General features: G+C 39.0%; 1 protein-coding gene across 1 annotated transcript; it reads right to left on the bottom strand.

The window, feature by feature from the left end:
- Positions 1–1,992: 1,992 nt before the first annotated feature.
- cercam (cerebral endothelial cell adhesion molecule) lies at positions 1,993–13,953 on the bottom strand. The gene is made up of 12 exons (XM_008424002.3): positions 13,497–13,953; positions 11,839–11,949; positions 9,255–9,372; positions 8,970–9,104; positions 8,656–8,860; positions 7,964–8,083; positions 7,747–7,823; positions 7,377–7,483; positions 6,969–7,101; positions 6,162–6,289; positions 5,469–5,672; positions 1,993–3,668 (listed from the first exon to the last, which is right to left on the bottom strand). The coding sequence occupies exons 1-12, from the start codon at positions 13,697–13,699 to the stop codon at positions 3,434–3,436; spliced, it is 1,776 nt and encodes a 591-aa protein (XP_008422224.2). The 5' UTR covers positions 13,700–13,953; the 3' UTR covers positions 1,993–3,433.
- Between the last annotated feature and the right edge of the window lie 1,097 nt (positions 13,954–15,050).

The following is a 15,050-nucleotide window of genomic DNA, read 5'->3' as shown; positions in this document are numbered from 1 at the left end:
GTCCTCTTAAACTTTAGGTAAAGGCCACATAGACTGTACAAATATTTAAAACACAAAATGTCTTCTTGCTTTCCATCCTGTTTAATTTCTATATATGTGTTTTAGTTAGATGTGGGGTGAGCAGCTGTTTGTCAAATTCCTTCAGGCACAAAGACTTAATGAAGCAGAAGTAGACTACAGTAAACCCCATTACACATACAGACACAGTTATGATCTTAGTTACTACTATACATTCACTCTACAATCCCTGTTTTGAAATGGAAAACCTCTGTAGATACACATTTCTGTATTACTTCACTCATTTTCTGTCCATTTCTGACATTAAAGTACAAACATTCCCTGTTAGTGTTTAAACCCAAATGATTAAGTGAGAACAAATACGGGTTTTCCTTCTGAGTTTGTGGTCTTAATCCCAGAAATCCAATCTCCTTGATTCAAACTAAGAAGAACTCAAGGTTAATTTGTAAAACTATGTTTCCATTTCAGGTAAAACAGATGAAGCAGTGTGTGTGTGTGTGCGTGTGTGTGTGTGTGTGTGTGTGTGTGTGTGTGTGTGTGTGTGTGTGTGTGTGTGTGTGTGTGTGTGTGTGTGTGTGTGTGTGTGTGTGTGGGTGTGTGTGTGCGTGTGTGTGTGTGTGTGTGTGTGTGTGTGTATGCTGGGGCTGAAACAACTACACTGATGCGTTTTTCTATCAAGCACTTAAAACAAATTCTACATGTTTCTACATGCATGTGAACATATGAAAATAAGTAAATACGTTAGGAAGACAAGAAATGCCGGTTACTTTAGCATGTCCACATTGTGAAACCTTATTCCCTGTTGCTGCGGTCTGCCTGGTTTGGCCTCCTGAGTCCACGCCCCCTATCCAGCAGCCAATACGTTGCTGAGTTTAGATTCCCTCCTATGACGGGAGGTTCTGTCTAGTTTGTGCAGCTTTGAACAGGACAGAAGCTGAGTGTAGAAGCTACTGCTGCCTGTAACCTTATTCTCTCTATAGATGTGTGAGATCTGCTTTAAATCCAAACCTAAGAAAGGAAGGAAGCTCCAGCAATCTTTGAGTTCCTCATGACTAATATATATGTTTCTTTTTAAACACAAGTCACATCTCGATAAGTTTGTGTACCATGGCCATGTAAACAAGTCCAGGACTAAAGTTTGTACACTGTGTGAACCACGCTTCAGTTTGGCTTCTTTCTTTCTGATTTGAAATAAATTGAGTCACAAGAACCAGAGAGCTTAACGTGTGTAGAGATCTGATCAGATCATGTGCTTAGTAAGACTCTATTAACTCTTTAGGACTATCACCCTGATTTAAATGTAAGAAAATAGAGGGGTTTTTTTTTCTTTTTAAGTAAAATAGATTAGTTGATTTTCATGTTAACATGATGACACTTCAAAAATCAGCAATTTAAATATGTTTTACTTAAAACTGCTAGAAATGGCCAAGTCAGTCACCTGACTTCCACCTAAGCAAACATCCATGGCAACAACTAAATATCTCCATACAAAGGACTCACAATCTTTGGTGTTTGAAAACGGCTTGTGAAGAAGAACGAGTCAAAATTCCAGCTGAGCAATGCATGTCACTGGTTTCTCCACACAGGAGACATTCTGAAGCTTTCACTACCAAAAAAGGCTTTTTCACAATGTTTTTAATACACTTCTGTACTTGTGTCCAAGACTAATTCGCTTTGTTTTCTTTGTATGTCTGGATAACTTGAATTGTTGCTGTTGTCTGTTGTGAATTTTATTTTAGTGGACCCCTTGAAATTATTTAAAGTGAGACATACCTATTAACACTTGTTTTACCACAGTGCATGTACACACAAGTAGTTCTGGAAACTGAAGACATTTCTAGTAGTTTGGTAATCAACTGGAGCAGCGAAGTTTTTAACCTCGTAAAATCATCACTATAACCTCAGCAGACATTATTTTAAACTTTATGACCTGTTTGACAAAATGCTCTTTTCAAAATCATACATTTCTTTAAAAAAAAAAAAAGCCTCAGACAGACTGTAGTCGCAATAATTCAAGAACAAACCAAGTTACAAAGTTACAAACCCGGTACTTCCTCATGAACTCCAGCCACCGCTACGACAATCTGATACTTGAGAAATGACGCCCTCTTGTGGTAAATCCGAGCCTGTACAGCATGGGAAGCCGAATGAAAACTTCATCAACTACATTATTGTTGAAGTCTTCTTTTATTATTATTTTTATTTGATTGGTTTGTCACTTTAAAATGACAAATGTTCCATACACCCCACATTAAAACAGAAAAAAAACAGCCAGAAGAATAAGTCTTGATTCATCAGTAAGACACATCATTGATGACTCAATAAATTAAAACAGATGCATTAGCAGAAATAATTGAAACAGAAAATAGGTCACTACACATGTTTATGAAAATAAATGTAGGAGTTTAGTCAAACCTCATTTATGTAATTCAAATGGCTCATAACTGTTAATGTAAATGTTTTATGTAGTTCCCTAAACCCATATCAAGGCCTTTTAACGTAAAAAATAAACACTTCTAACCTCAGCAGATATCTGTGTTTCCTGTCAATTAAAAAAAAAATTACATTTAGAAAATCTTGAGTGCCTTAAATTATTCTGATGTTTTATTTAATATGAAATAATAACCGCTATACCTCCAGATCACGTTAAAATTGAACAATTTTTAAGAATAAAATATTTTCCTTTTTTATGTAAATATTAAAAAAATATGGTACCCCATGATTTGTTTAGTTTAATTTGCCAATTCATCTCTGTAAATAACAAAACAACAGGGAGCTAAATCTATCCAATACTTTACCTTTTTCAGAAATACTTACTAAAAACTCTCTGTAGCATTCAGTATGTGTGAGTATAAGCACAATATCTGATGAATACAGTCTTGAATCACTCATGAGAGTTCTTGAACCATCACATGTCGAAGCTTTGACTCTGTTACCACAGTGGAAACGTTTACCAGGTAGAGCTTAAGTGCAGTTCTGTCTGTCAACAGTTCCACTGGAATTAAAAAAAATACCTATAAAAAAGGAAATGGCATCCTCTGACTTTTGGACAGACTTGTGGACAAGAACTCTGAGATATATAGTCACCACAGGTACACATCAAACACACAATTTCTTTCACACCCACCAAAGAAGAAGTAACAATAAAAAACATTAGAAACTCTGAATTGACTGAGGAAATTTGTTGTGCAAGTTTCTGCATAACATTTAAAGCATGCTGCTACAGAGTGAGTCAATAAATAACCCCAAAGATCCTCCACGGAGTACCACACACCCTCTACAACAATAAAAATGGAAAAAGTCCAGCTCTTGGGGGGACAATGAGCATGTCTGCCTCATCAAACCGACTGAAATGAAGTCTGACATCATGTTGTCCCCTAAGCGTCCGTCTTTCTGACCTCCCACCGTCCCGGCACTAAAGTTCGTCCCTGTAGGAGGCCGACAGCATCTCAGGCGGTGGCGCAGCCCCCTTCAGTGTTTTATGGGAGCCCCTCCAATCAGTCCTTACTGAGTCATCGTCCCACAGCGTGGAGGTCTCTGTGTCACTCACCCACTCACGATCGCCGGCGTAGTGACATGGCTGTACCAGAAGGGGGCGTGTGCTGAAGGCTTGCAGGTTTCTGTTGGGGAAATGGGACTTGTAGTCCTCACTGTAAACAGAAAAGGAAGTATAGACATTTAAACAGTTTTGTGTGTGTGTGTGTGTGTGTGTGTGATTTCAGCCGTTTAGTTATTTTTCTTTTCACCACAAATATTTTCTCTCATATTACTCAAAAATAAAAAAAAGAGATGCTGTGATTCACTCTGATTTTAAAAGTCGTTTAGTTTTACACTGAGCATGAAGGTCGGACAGAAGGACCAAACGTGGGGTGCAGACGCTGTGTAATCTTAGCGGGGCAGTCAAGCATATCAAATGAGCCTCTCAGAGGTTAGAGACGGGGAACAGAGAAAGTGGGCTGGCTGCATGCCAGCTTTCCACACAGTATGGAGTCCATGCATGCTTCCCAGCTCCCATCTGGTTTACACATTCTGCAGCATGAAACATGTTATTTCTGCAGTCTGATGATAAAGGGTTTTTTTTTTCAGTGAAGGTGTGAGTTTTGCAATGCTAGCAATAAGAAAAGCTAACATGCTAATTTAAAAATAAGATCGAGATTGGGCTGCAGCCTACAAACATGACCATCACTAAAAAAAATGTCCACTAAGTCTAAAGCTAAACATTACTGCAATTATTTTTAAACTAAAGCCCACTGACGGATAGCCACAGTCTTTAGTCCGGCTCTTTAATCTGGGAGGCCCACACCAAACAAAGCTAAATATGAAACTCAGGCATGTAAATTAAAGAATGTGTTGGGCAATTATGGGACCCGTTTTTAGATTTTTAAGACTTGGGCAGAGAAAGTATATACAACACTGGAATGTATTGAAGGCAACTAATGTGTGCATATTTCCTGTTTTGTTTTTACATTTTACCACATTCCAAGCACAAACATCAATTCATTTTATCTGGATTTTATGTGATAAACCATCCATCCATCCATTTTCTTTCACCCTTGTCCCTTTGTGGGGTCGGGAGGGTTGCTGGTGCCCATCTCCAGCTAACGTTCCGGGCGAGAGGCGGGGTACATCCTGGACAGGTCGCCAGTCTGTCACAGGGCAACACAGAGACACACAGAGCACACAACCATGCACACACACACTCACACTCACACCTAGGGGCAATTTGGAGAGGCCAATTAACCTGACAGTCATGTTTTTGGACTGTGGGAGGAAACCGGAGTACCTGGAGAAAACCCACGCATGCACAGGGAGAACATGCAAACTCCATGCAGAAAGACCGGGGCTGGGAATCGAACCCAGAACCTTTGTGCTGCAAGGCAACAGCTCTACCAACTGCGCCACTGTGCAGCCCTGTGATAAACCAACAAATTGTAAAACATTTTTATGAAATGAGGGGAAATTCATACTTGGAGTCATTTCTTCTGTAAATAAAAGTCTAAAAAGTGTGGCCTTCTTTCCTCTGATGCTGCTAAATCAAATCTAGTGCCTTTGGAAAATTTGTTTATAAATTTTCAGTGTGTAATTTAAACTTAGTTCAGATATTGATGCTCTGTAAAGGTTTCAGGTTTGTTGGAGAACATTAGTGAATAAACAACAGGAAGTCCCCGGAACACCACAGATAGGTCACTGGTAAGGTTATGAAGATAGATGTTAGGTTATAAACAAATCACACAAAATCAACACCACACCTTTTATCTGTAAAACAACCATGCAGAATTTCCCCTTCACATGCCAATTATGTGCTCCTTTGTGTTGGTCTGTCACATGAAATCCCAATCAAGCCATGTTGAAATGCTATGAGTAATTTTTCAAGTTTCTGTAGAAATGCTGTATTAAAAGTAGTTTCTCCTAAGAGCACATCTAGAAATAAAACAACGCTAAATACTTACTTGGGATGTTTGTCATACATGATGGGGAGGAATTCATCCACAGGGAGCATCTTAGAGAGCGGCTCAGCATTGAGCAGTTTCTGGGCTCCCTGCTGAGAGATGGCGTAGGACAGAGTCCAGTACGAATAGTCGGCCACCACCAGGTTCCGAATGTTCTCCACCGCCACCTCCTTCCCAGGATTCACTTGCTTCCTGCCTAGATATCTGTGGAAAAGGAAAGGGAACGAATTTAGAAAGACTAAAAATAAAATGTCAAAATGTGTTTTCTAAAAAGGCATTTGATTTAGTTTCTTCTGTTCCTTTTCATTTTTTTTTTCTTGCATATGTTTTACACATGTCTAACCAACACAATATGCACAAAAGAGTTAGTAATGGTTCCTCCTCCCGCTAACAGATGCTTACAGAGTGCTTTGATTCCATGTCTGACGTTTTGTCCGACACACTCGGTATGATTTAAATTGAAACAAGCTGGTTTTGGGTTGCATGAGACAAAGAAATCGAGCAGCAGTAAGACGCACAAGAAGGAATTTACACTAAGAACATTCAGCTGACTTTGAATGGTCAGATAGCTATCTATGAAGTTTGTTTTATCCCATTTTCCCACTGTTTACCACATGTAGACAGCTGAATTTGTTGTGTTACATTAACTCCTCCCATCCTCTACCAAACCAAGGGAGGAAAAAAACCTCTCACATTAAGTCCCAGTCCAGCTCCACCTGCTCCACCTCTTCCATTAGCCTGAGCACTCGTCGCTTGAAGTTTGCCTGGAAGCGAACGTCATCCTCAAAGATCAAGGCTTTATCCATTTCCATGTCCACAACCTAGAGAAAAAGAAGAAAAAAAAATAGATATCATTATGAAAATATCTGTAAATAGGTAAAAATTTCCACAAATAATTTGGAGTCGTGCCACTTAAAAATCCACGGATATTGAACCATGAATAGGTAGAGATCTAATGCAACGTCAAAAAGAAAGGTAATGTGATTTGCATCTCAAAATAACAAACCACTACTTAAAGCTCAATCGTCTAGGCGAAACATTAATTTAATCAAACTACGTTTTTGCATTTTTGCTTGCTTTTTCCATTAATTTTTATTGATGTAAAAATGTAGTTGACACACCAAAAATTGAAAAAAATTACAGCTTTGGAAGCTGAAATACCTCAGTGCAATGCTACCTGACATACTATTGACTGGCACTTGCAATTGTGGAGCACCATTCATCTTCCTCGGAGATAATTGACAGAATCCCCAAGAGCACAAAGGAAGACTGACCACACAGATTTCCCTGTGTGTATTGATGCATATTAATGTATATTTGTTGCGTGAACTATTAAAACAGGCAGTTTTAGGTGTTTTGAAGGGCTCTCAAGTATCTGCAAATTTCAAATATTCGTGGGCCGCCATGATCCCCAACTCGTGGGTTCCCCTGTAAACTCTCTAGCGCCCCTCCAGGTTGGGAATGACCACACCAGATCTTCGTGTGGCTCAGTTCTCTCACCTCCTTCCAGATGTAATAGTGGCTGAGGAAGCAGCCCACCTCTCCTTTGGTTAGCGTGCGTCCAGAGAACGGGTCATAGTAACCCGGGAGCAAGTCGACACCCAAGAACTTAATGTCACTGCTGTTCAGTGCACTGCAGGAGCAAACAGTGAGAAACAAATATATATTTGCTTTAAAACAAACAAACAAACAAACAAAATATCCATATTTATCAAACTTTGTCACATTTTCGATTAATGCAGCACCAAAATCCGCAACTGGATGGTTTTACTACCAATCATTCAAACGCTGACATTTTCTAATTCTTACTTTTTGCCTTTGGGATATTTTTTTTTTTACTTGATGATAAAGACACTTAAGGAACTGCACTGATGAATATCTGCTTGGAGACTTTGAGTGTGTGCTTACTTTCCATCTATAGCGTCTACCACTTTGACGTCAACCTCCAGCTCGTTCAGGGAGTACAGCATCCTGTCTCTGCGGTCAGGCCGGCGTCGCAGGTTAATCAGATATATCTGCAGACAGACCAAAGCTTCTGCACGCGCTGTGGAATAACTAAAAGCTTTCAAACTTTGTGCATCTAAAGACATCTTCTCAGGAACTGCAAGATTAAATTAGGTTAGAATTCACTTTCCTTCAAGCTCTTATTGTTGCATCATTGTTTTATTATTCTTTTCTTTTGGCAGTAAAAGCTACAAATAAATTAGGTTCACAAATATTTTTCTCTGAACAGAAAAAAAAAAAACTAAAAAAAACTCTCAAACCATAAAAATCTCACCTCATCAAACCCCACCAGGTCTCTCTGCTTCGGGAACATGTGAACGTATCGAGAAGGATACATGGCAGGCCCATCAACTTCCAAACAGAGACCAGATTTGAGTTTGAAGAGGAAATGCAAGAGAAACAGCAGGAATCGTGCAAATGTGTCTGATAAGACAAAGGTTTCGGTGATGTAAAGGACTTGTCAGGTAACAGTCTGACGCTCGGTTTCTTACTCAGTGACTCCAGCTGGACGTGGACAAAGTTGAGACGGTCGTCCTCCAGCGTGAAATGAGGTTTGCCGGGAACATTTAGGTAGCCATAGCGCTCCCTGTTGCACACGTACATCTGGACCTCTACACAAGCAAAAATGAACACTCAGAAAGTTTTTTTTTTTATCAGCTTATAATCTTTCATCTTCTGTGGAAGAGTATTTACACTATATGTGGGGAAGTGTTTAGCAATTTCAGCTTGTTTGAAAAGAACTGTCTTTTTCCCTAAGCTCTGATTTCCTCCTGAGGTGTTTGTTGGGGAATTTGTTTCAACCACAGCATAGAAGTGCAGAAATGTTGCTGCATTTTATAGAAATAGCCCAGAATAACACCAGAGTCTTCATTCGATTATTTCATCTTTTGTCATGGAAACATCGGATCCCCATATAAGCGTGAAATATTCGTTTTGCCGCTTCATTTCTTTGGCTGCTTCCTTTTCTTTGGAACATTTAAAGCATAAACAGCAGCATCTTCTGGAAAGTTTACCTCATGGGGAAACATCTCTAACTAAATTTGTCTTTTGAAACTTGGTGGCAAAAAGCTGTAATTCTTTAACCGAACTTCTAAACATCTCGAGCAGCCTCTGCTTTCACCACTTACAGAATACCTTTATAAGAAGCCAGGACAAACATTTCGTCTGTACTGAGGTGACAAACCTGCAGCACGACAGGAAAAGGCAAAAACGATGATGTCGTCATAGGGCCATGAGTAGTCTTCATGAGGAGGGTAGAAAGCCAGTTTCTTCATGCCTTCCTTCCTCAGATCCAGCAGCAGGGTGCTGTGGACCATCGGCACGGGGTAGCAGCCGTGTCTGTGGCGGTAACGTGTCGGGAAATATTCGGCTGTTCGTCGATAATAACCCTAAAAGAAACAACACTACACTGAAATTGAGCATCAAACATGACTGTCTTCAGGTTATGCATCCACTGTGAGAGAGATGTCTTAATTTGTTTTCTCAGCGTTTCCTCACCTGCGGTGTGATGCCGCACCAAAAGTTGGAGTACGCTCCCGGGGAGTCTAACATGGGAGCGATGACTGACTTGTTCTCTGCGATCATCAGGTTGAGGGTTTCTGGGTTGGTGAGGATGTTGTCCGTGTCAGCATACTGACCAATAGGAACCACGGAAAACAAAGAAGACAGCGGCAAATTAAATGAACTCTAAATGCGTTAAGAATCAGCCGCGAAGAAACATAAACGCAGCAAAGCGAATCAAGAGATGTCAATATTGTAAACGGATATGATTAAATAAAATACCAATATGTAGTCAGCCCAGCGTTTTCTGGCAAAGTTGAGAGCTGCTTGCTTCAGTTTCATCACATACTCATATCTGCTGTTGGGCCAGTGCTTTGGACCAAACTCCCCTGCATATGACCTAGAAAAAAGACAGATGTCATCCCTGGACAGATTTCTGTTTTGGAATTTTATGGAACTGTTAGCATAGCGATCCACAAGCTGGAAACAATTACATTTTATAGCAAAAATTGGTTCCTCCTTCTTAAAACAAAATAAGAAAAAAAATAAATAAATGTGGGTCTCAGAAGACAATGTGCTCTCGGAGAGCCTTTCCGGTCTATAACTGAGTTAAACTGAGTGATCTTGATAGCGACATGCATTTCCAATACAAATCCAATCTTACAAGAAGTAAAATGAAACATTGACCTTTAACAACTCACTTTTTATTACAATTTCTAAATTGGAAAAAAAGGAAGTAAAACTGAAGGTCACGTTTTCCTCATATTCAGAGTTCTGCTAAGAATCTTACATGGAGTCAAAAAGGGTCTGAATAGCATGAGAAATTGAGTCTCATATGATAGTTTTTGTGAAAAAAATGCTATTGTTTTTAAGAATTAGGTGCATAGATTGTATTTCATTGAGAATTTTCTCTACACAGGGTACAAATTATATCTGGCTATATATCTATTAGACAGTTTCAGTTTGAGCAGAAGTTTTTTTTTTTTTTTTTCTAAACCATTAACAATCTCCTAGCATCATTCAGGGTGGATATTTGACCACTGAAGCAGAAATGTTGTCATTTGTTTAAGATCAGATTGCTTTCAGTCACTTCCAGGCTCTTAAGCATATTCCATAAACTTTCAAAAAACATTTCATTCAGGCTCATTCCAAAGTTTAATTTGAACCTTTCTCCCAAAACCACTTGTGGAGTGTTTTGAAGATCCTCATCCGGTTGGAACTTCCAAGTGTGTCTGACGTTTTAACCATCAGACCCAAATTGTCACCTTGAGATGAAGGAAAATTGGTCAGGATGTTCAGGAACAACCCAACTCTTGAGGTAATTATGAACTGGAAGATGCTGGAATACCAGTGTCACCATCCAAAGTGAAACAAAGTTTATAACCATAACTACGGGTGCTGACTATGAAAGAAGCCTCCAAGCACAAATTCCACTTGAAGGTGTCCACACAAGCCATGTGTCTTCTGGAGAAAAGGTTGATGATAACATGAGCCAAAATTGACTTCTTGGTCACAATGAGAAGTAGTATGTTTATGGGAGTCAATGTGAGGCTTTCGAACCTAAGAACTTTTTAGGAAAGCTCAGGCACTGGTGGCGCTGGTGCGCCTCAATGATAACGTAGGCTGACAAAGAACTCTGATACAAATATTGCAGCAATTATCCATGTTTCACTCACTTCATGATGCAAGAAACACATAGTAACAGATTTGGTATGGCCTTATTTCTGATTGATTTGGCTAGTAATTATCTCACCCCTGGATGGCAAATTAATCCTTAAATATTAGAAAATGAACATGTTAGTAGAAGTGACATACCCAGTCCTCACCCAGCTGAACACTGTGAATCCTAAGCGACTGAGCTCAACACACAGGTGCTGTTCAGAGCAGACGTTTCATTATTTACATGCTGTTCCGCAAAATCCCCTTCACTTCTTCGTGAACGCACATTTGTTTTTCCTTATCCAAGAATGGATGCCAAGACAATAAAAACAACTAAAATTTTGTTTAGAAAGATCTTTTGCACCTGTTAGATGAACAATGCAAATGAATCTTTAAAAAATTAAAATTAAAATTAAAAATTACCATGACATCCATACTCAGGATGAGTGTATGTAAACTTCTGAACTGTAAGCTGGCGTGTGAATGGAATTTTAAGAGGGTGAAAACCACATGAGGAACTTTGCCTTATGTTTTGTGTTGAGAATGAAAAAAAAATCATTGATTTTTTATCCCTGAGTAAGTCATCCTCCGGACCAGTTTTACGACCGGATCGTTTCAGCAGGGTTTAGTCAGAACAAGTAACTGAACGCAAATCTAGTCGTCACTCATTTCCATAGTTTGCCTCCAAATAATCAGACTTTCTAGATATTTCTTGAAGGTGATTCTGAACAGATGTTATTATGTGTTTCAGAGGATATTTGTGTCAAGAACTGGGCTGAAAATGATTAGAAAAAGCAGATAGATCAAAGAATTTTTTATTTTTTTTAAAAGATCTTTAGCAAGCTTGAGTGAAACATTCCTAGAGCCGAAACAAAACAAAAAAACAGAAGAACATTTGGTTTCTTGGAAGCTAAATTACTGCATTAAAACTTGCTGCTCCTTATTATAGAGTTATCTGCACAACAGCAGAGTAGAAACATGCAAAAAGACATTTTATTTTTTCTTTATTTCAGATTACAGTGCTAACATATAATTCAATCTCAGTGAGAGTGAAAACTTAAGAGGCAGTTTTGAGATGCAAACAACATCTGGTCAGAAATGCTCTCTCCTGTTCTTTTATATACTCACACTAAAACTGTCATCTGTGGCTGTCGTGAACCAACGCAGCCCTGCAGGAAGTTTAACATAACGATAAATGTGGACTTACGTCGGCTGGTCCATTGGTCTCCACTCGACGTAATGGTAAAATCTCTGCATGACAGTGAGCCACTCTCTCAGAATGGCTGTGGTGTTGTCCGAGTTGTGATCTGTCGCGGCCCTGAGAGGAGCAGGGAGAAATCAGAACGGGATGTGGACAGGGCTTTAAGAATGTATGAAGATCGGATCCGCAGTCACATCTGTTATAAGCTATAAAAATAATTTACTCCACTCCACCACCTCTGGGCGGAGGAGCGGGTCGGAACCATTAATATCGAGGCTCTTTTTTTTCAGCAGTGTCCCTTAATGAGGGAAATGAATTTATAGCAAAAACCCGCCATTATAAATGATTCGCCTAATTGATTTAATTTGGAGAGCTTCTCTGCTGCGATATAACATTTGTGTGACACTTTCCCATAAATTTGAATTTCTCACGCTTTGTTTTCATTGCCAGAAAAATTATTCTCCTGTCTGGTTGTTTTATTTATGAACAGTTTTTACCTTGCTTTCAAAATGTTAGCTTCAAAATATTTGTGAAATTTCAAAGTGCAGGGCTAATATCCTTGGCATGTCAGTGTTTTATTTGAAGGCTATCTACATTATGCAAAATATGAACATGAAAACTAAAACTAAACATGGCATGTCCATGAAAGTCAAGATAAATATAAAAATGTTAGCTATATAAATATTATAACTGTCATTATCAATATTTCATATAATTTTAGCAGGAGCAGGAAAGAAAACTGTTTCTTCTTTGAATAAAAACAAATGAAATAATGTTTTACATTTGTATACTGTATGCTTCTGTCCTTAACTATCCAATTGTTGCGGAGACCGTGTGTTTTTATTGTTGTTGTCTTGCTGGAAGGTGAAAGTTTTAAGTCCTTTGCAGCCTCTTAAAAAGTGTTCTCCCAGGATTGTGACTTTAGCATAATCTCATCAAATCTGATAAGCTTCCGTGTTCTTACTGAAGAAAAACCTTGACACAGCATGATGCTGACACCTATTTTATTGCGAAAAATGTGTATTCAAGGTTATATGCAATGTTAAGTTTCCCACCGCACTTTTGCATGTGATCTTTCTTCTCGTTCTACCCTAGAAGCTCATGGAGTGCTTGGTGGAGTTTGTTTATTTAAGAGTGTCAGAGTAAAGTGGGTTGAGTACAAATGCATGCAACACTTTCTAAATGTTTTTTTTTCTTGCTGTAAGACATTTTGAAAAACATGCTTTCTAGTTCTTCCATTTCAGAATCATGCACTACTTTATGTTGGTCTGTACATAAAGTCCTAATAAAATCTATTAGCATCTGTTGGTGTAACGTGACAAAACTTCTGCAAACACTTTACTTATTAGTTTTACAGAAATTCAGCTTTCTGCCAGTAAACCACACCCAAGTTTAGTTACTGATAGTGGGTTTAGATTTTTTTTTTAAGAACAGCAACTGAGTCATGGCCAATTATTATTTTAGCCTGCAAATCAGAGCAGAGCATTTGAAACTGTGTCCAAATAGCAGGAACTCAATCCAGCCCTGCGCTGGGAGAAAGGCTCAGAGGGGGAACAGGACTGGCTCCTTTCCTCAGCTCATCTAAATGGTTTTGACCTTTTGAAGGCGTATAAGAAGCTGATCCCTGACTAAAGAGTCGGGGGCAGAACATGCAGGACACCCACCACACAGAGATGCGGTCTTTGGGGTAGTTGAGTCTCTCCAGAGCTCCGAGGTAGTAGGGCAGGGAATGCGCTGCGTTCCTGGCTATGATCGCGATCACCACGGTGGGAGGCTGCATCCCGGACTCCTCCGGGAACTTTTCTTCAATAAAGTAACACTCCGCCCGGGAAGTCAGGGCCGCTAAGACTAAAACATGAAGTAACATGGTGGAATGGGGTGAAGAGGAAAGTGCCGCTCCGCTTCTGGGGCAGCACGTAGGCGCTTGTACGCGTCAGCAGTCCAAGAAAAAGAGGGCTTTCCCAAATGATCAACCACCTACTCCTTCCCATTGCTGGGTGAAGTCATGCAAGCTCAGACTGGGAGAGGACTCGCAACTTCCGCTGTAAGGAAAAATCTAGCAATGCAGTAAAGGCATCACGATTTGGCCAGGACTCATTTCTTACTCCCGAAAAAACAACGTCTTATATAACAACGTCAAATATACAGATATTAAGAGATTTGCTCTCAATTTTCTGTAATTTAACTATTTCGATGTATAAATAAATAAAAAATATTTTCCTTTTCATCAGTTAATATAGTGTTTTTATTTTATTTTTTTGCAACAAACTGCAGTGTAGTTGTTAACTAAAGTAGCTCGAATAACCCATGTGTACTTTATATATAAGCTTCCTAATAATTTAAACAGATTGACGTGCAACCGATTTTGGAAACAATTTAACAAAATCACCAGCAGGGGGCGGCTTTGATCCAAAAGAAGCAGCTAGTGACGTTAGACGTCAAGTGAGGGGCTTGTATCTTCAGCTTATTGCTTTCTAATATCATTTTGTTCTACTTCTTTACATTCACGTGGTTAATACATTTTGCAAAAGCAGCTAAAGCCAGCCATAAACCTACAATAGCATAACCAAGTATAACAACGATCATGCACAAATATGTTTTTAACACTTACGTCCAGCTCTCCCCTAAGCAAAAACAGCAATGTTATGCAAAAAGAAAAGTTGAGTGCGCGCCACAAAGGCCGCGTGGCCCTTTGTGTTAAAGGTGTAATTATGAGGTTAAAGTCGTAGACACTTGAGGTTTTGACATGACCAACTTACCCATTGTGTAAATTATAGTTATTTTTGTTTAGATTTAGGTTTATTCCAAACAGAGATGTAAAACACAGAGTTTGTAGGAAGTTTTAATTAATAAAACATGGAGAGTTTATGGTCATAGCACATTAAATCACAGGTGTGTCAGAAAAGTCAAAGACAAGTGTTGAATATGGCAGGGAGTCATTTATGATAAGTCAGTGAATTCTGATGTGGTGGACAACTATAATCTCAACGCTTTTTACAATATAAAAGTGTCCATGTCAAACAATTCAATTCTGTTTAAATCCAATTGTGCTTGCAGATAGAGCTGCTGTACAGATCCAGTTCAATCCATGCTACAAAAAAAGTGCAATCCAAGATGGAAAAAAACTCTCCAAGAGAGAACTATGTTTTCTGGAAAATTAAAACAGAGTTAATGACAGCAATAATTGGTCATAATGCAAACCTTGAGAAAGTAGGAAA

This window comes from Poecilia reticulata, chromosome 12, assembly GCF_904066995.2.
Source record: "Poecilia reticulata chromosome 12, P_reticulata-male-v2, whole genome shotgun sequence".
In the NCBI taxonomy this organism is placed as follows: Eukaryota; Metazoa; Chordata; class Actinopteri; order Cyprinodontiformes; family Poeciliidae; genus Poecilia; species Poecilia reticulata.
The sequence above is the reverse complement of the archived record's forward strand: the minus strand, read 5'-3'. Positions and strand labels throughout refer to the sequence as shown.

What these genes read in the sequence shown, in the direction of transcription:
- cercam (XM_008424002.3), bottom strand. Translation starts at nt 13,699, where the DNA reads ATGTTACTTCATGTTTTAGTCTTAGCGGCCCTGACTTCCCGGGCGGAG. An exon ending in CTTTTCCTGTCGTGCTGCAG is followed by an intron (nt 8,084 to 8,655) that starts GTTTGTCACCTC and finishes TTGCTTGTGTAG; the next exon opens with AGGTCCAGATGTACGTGTGC. An exon ending in ATGTATGACAAACATCCCAA is followed by an intron (nt 3,669 to 5,468) that starts GTAAGTATTTAG and finishes TTCTGTTTACAG; the next exon opens with TGAGGACTACAAGTCCCATT.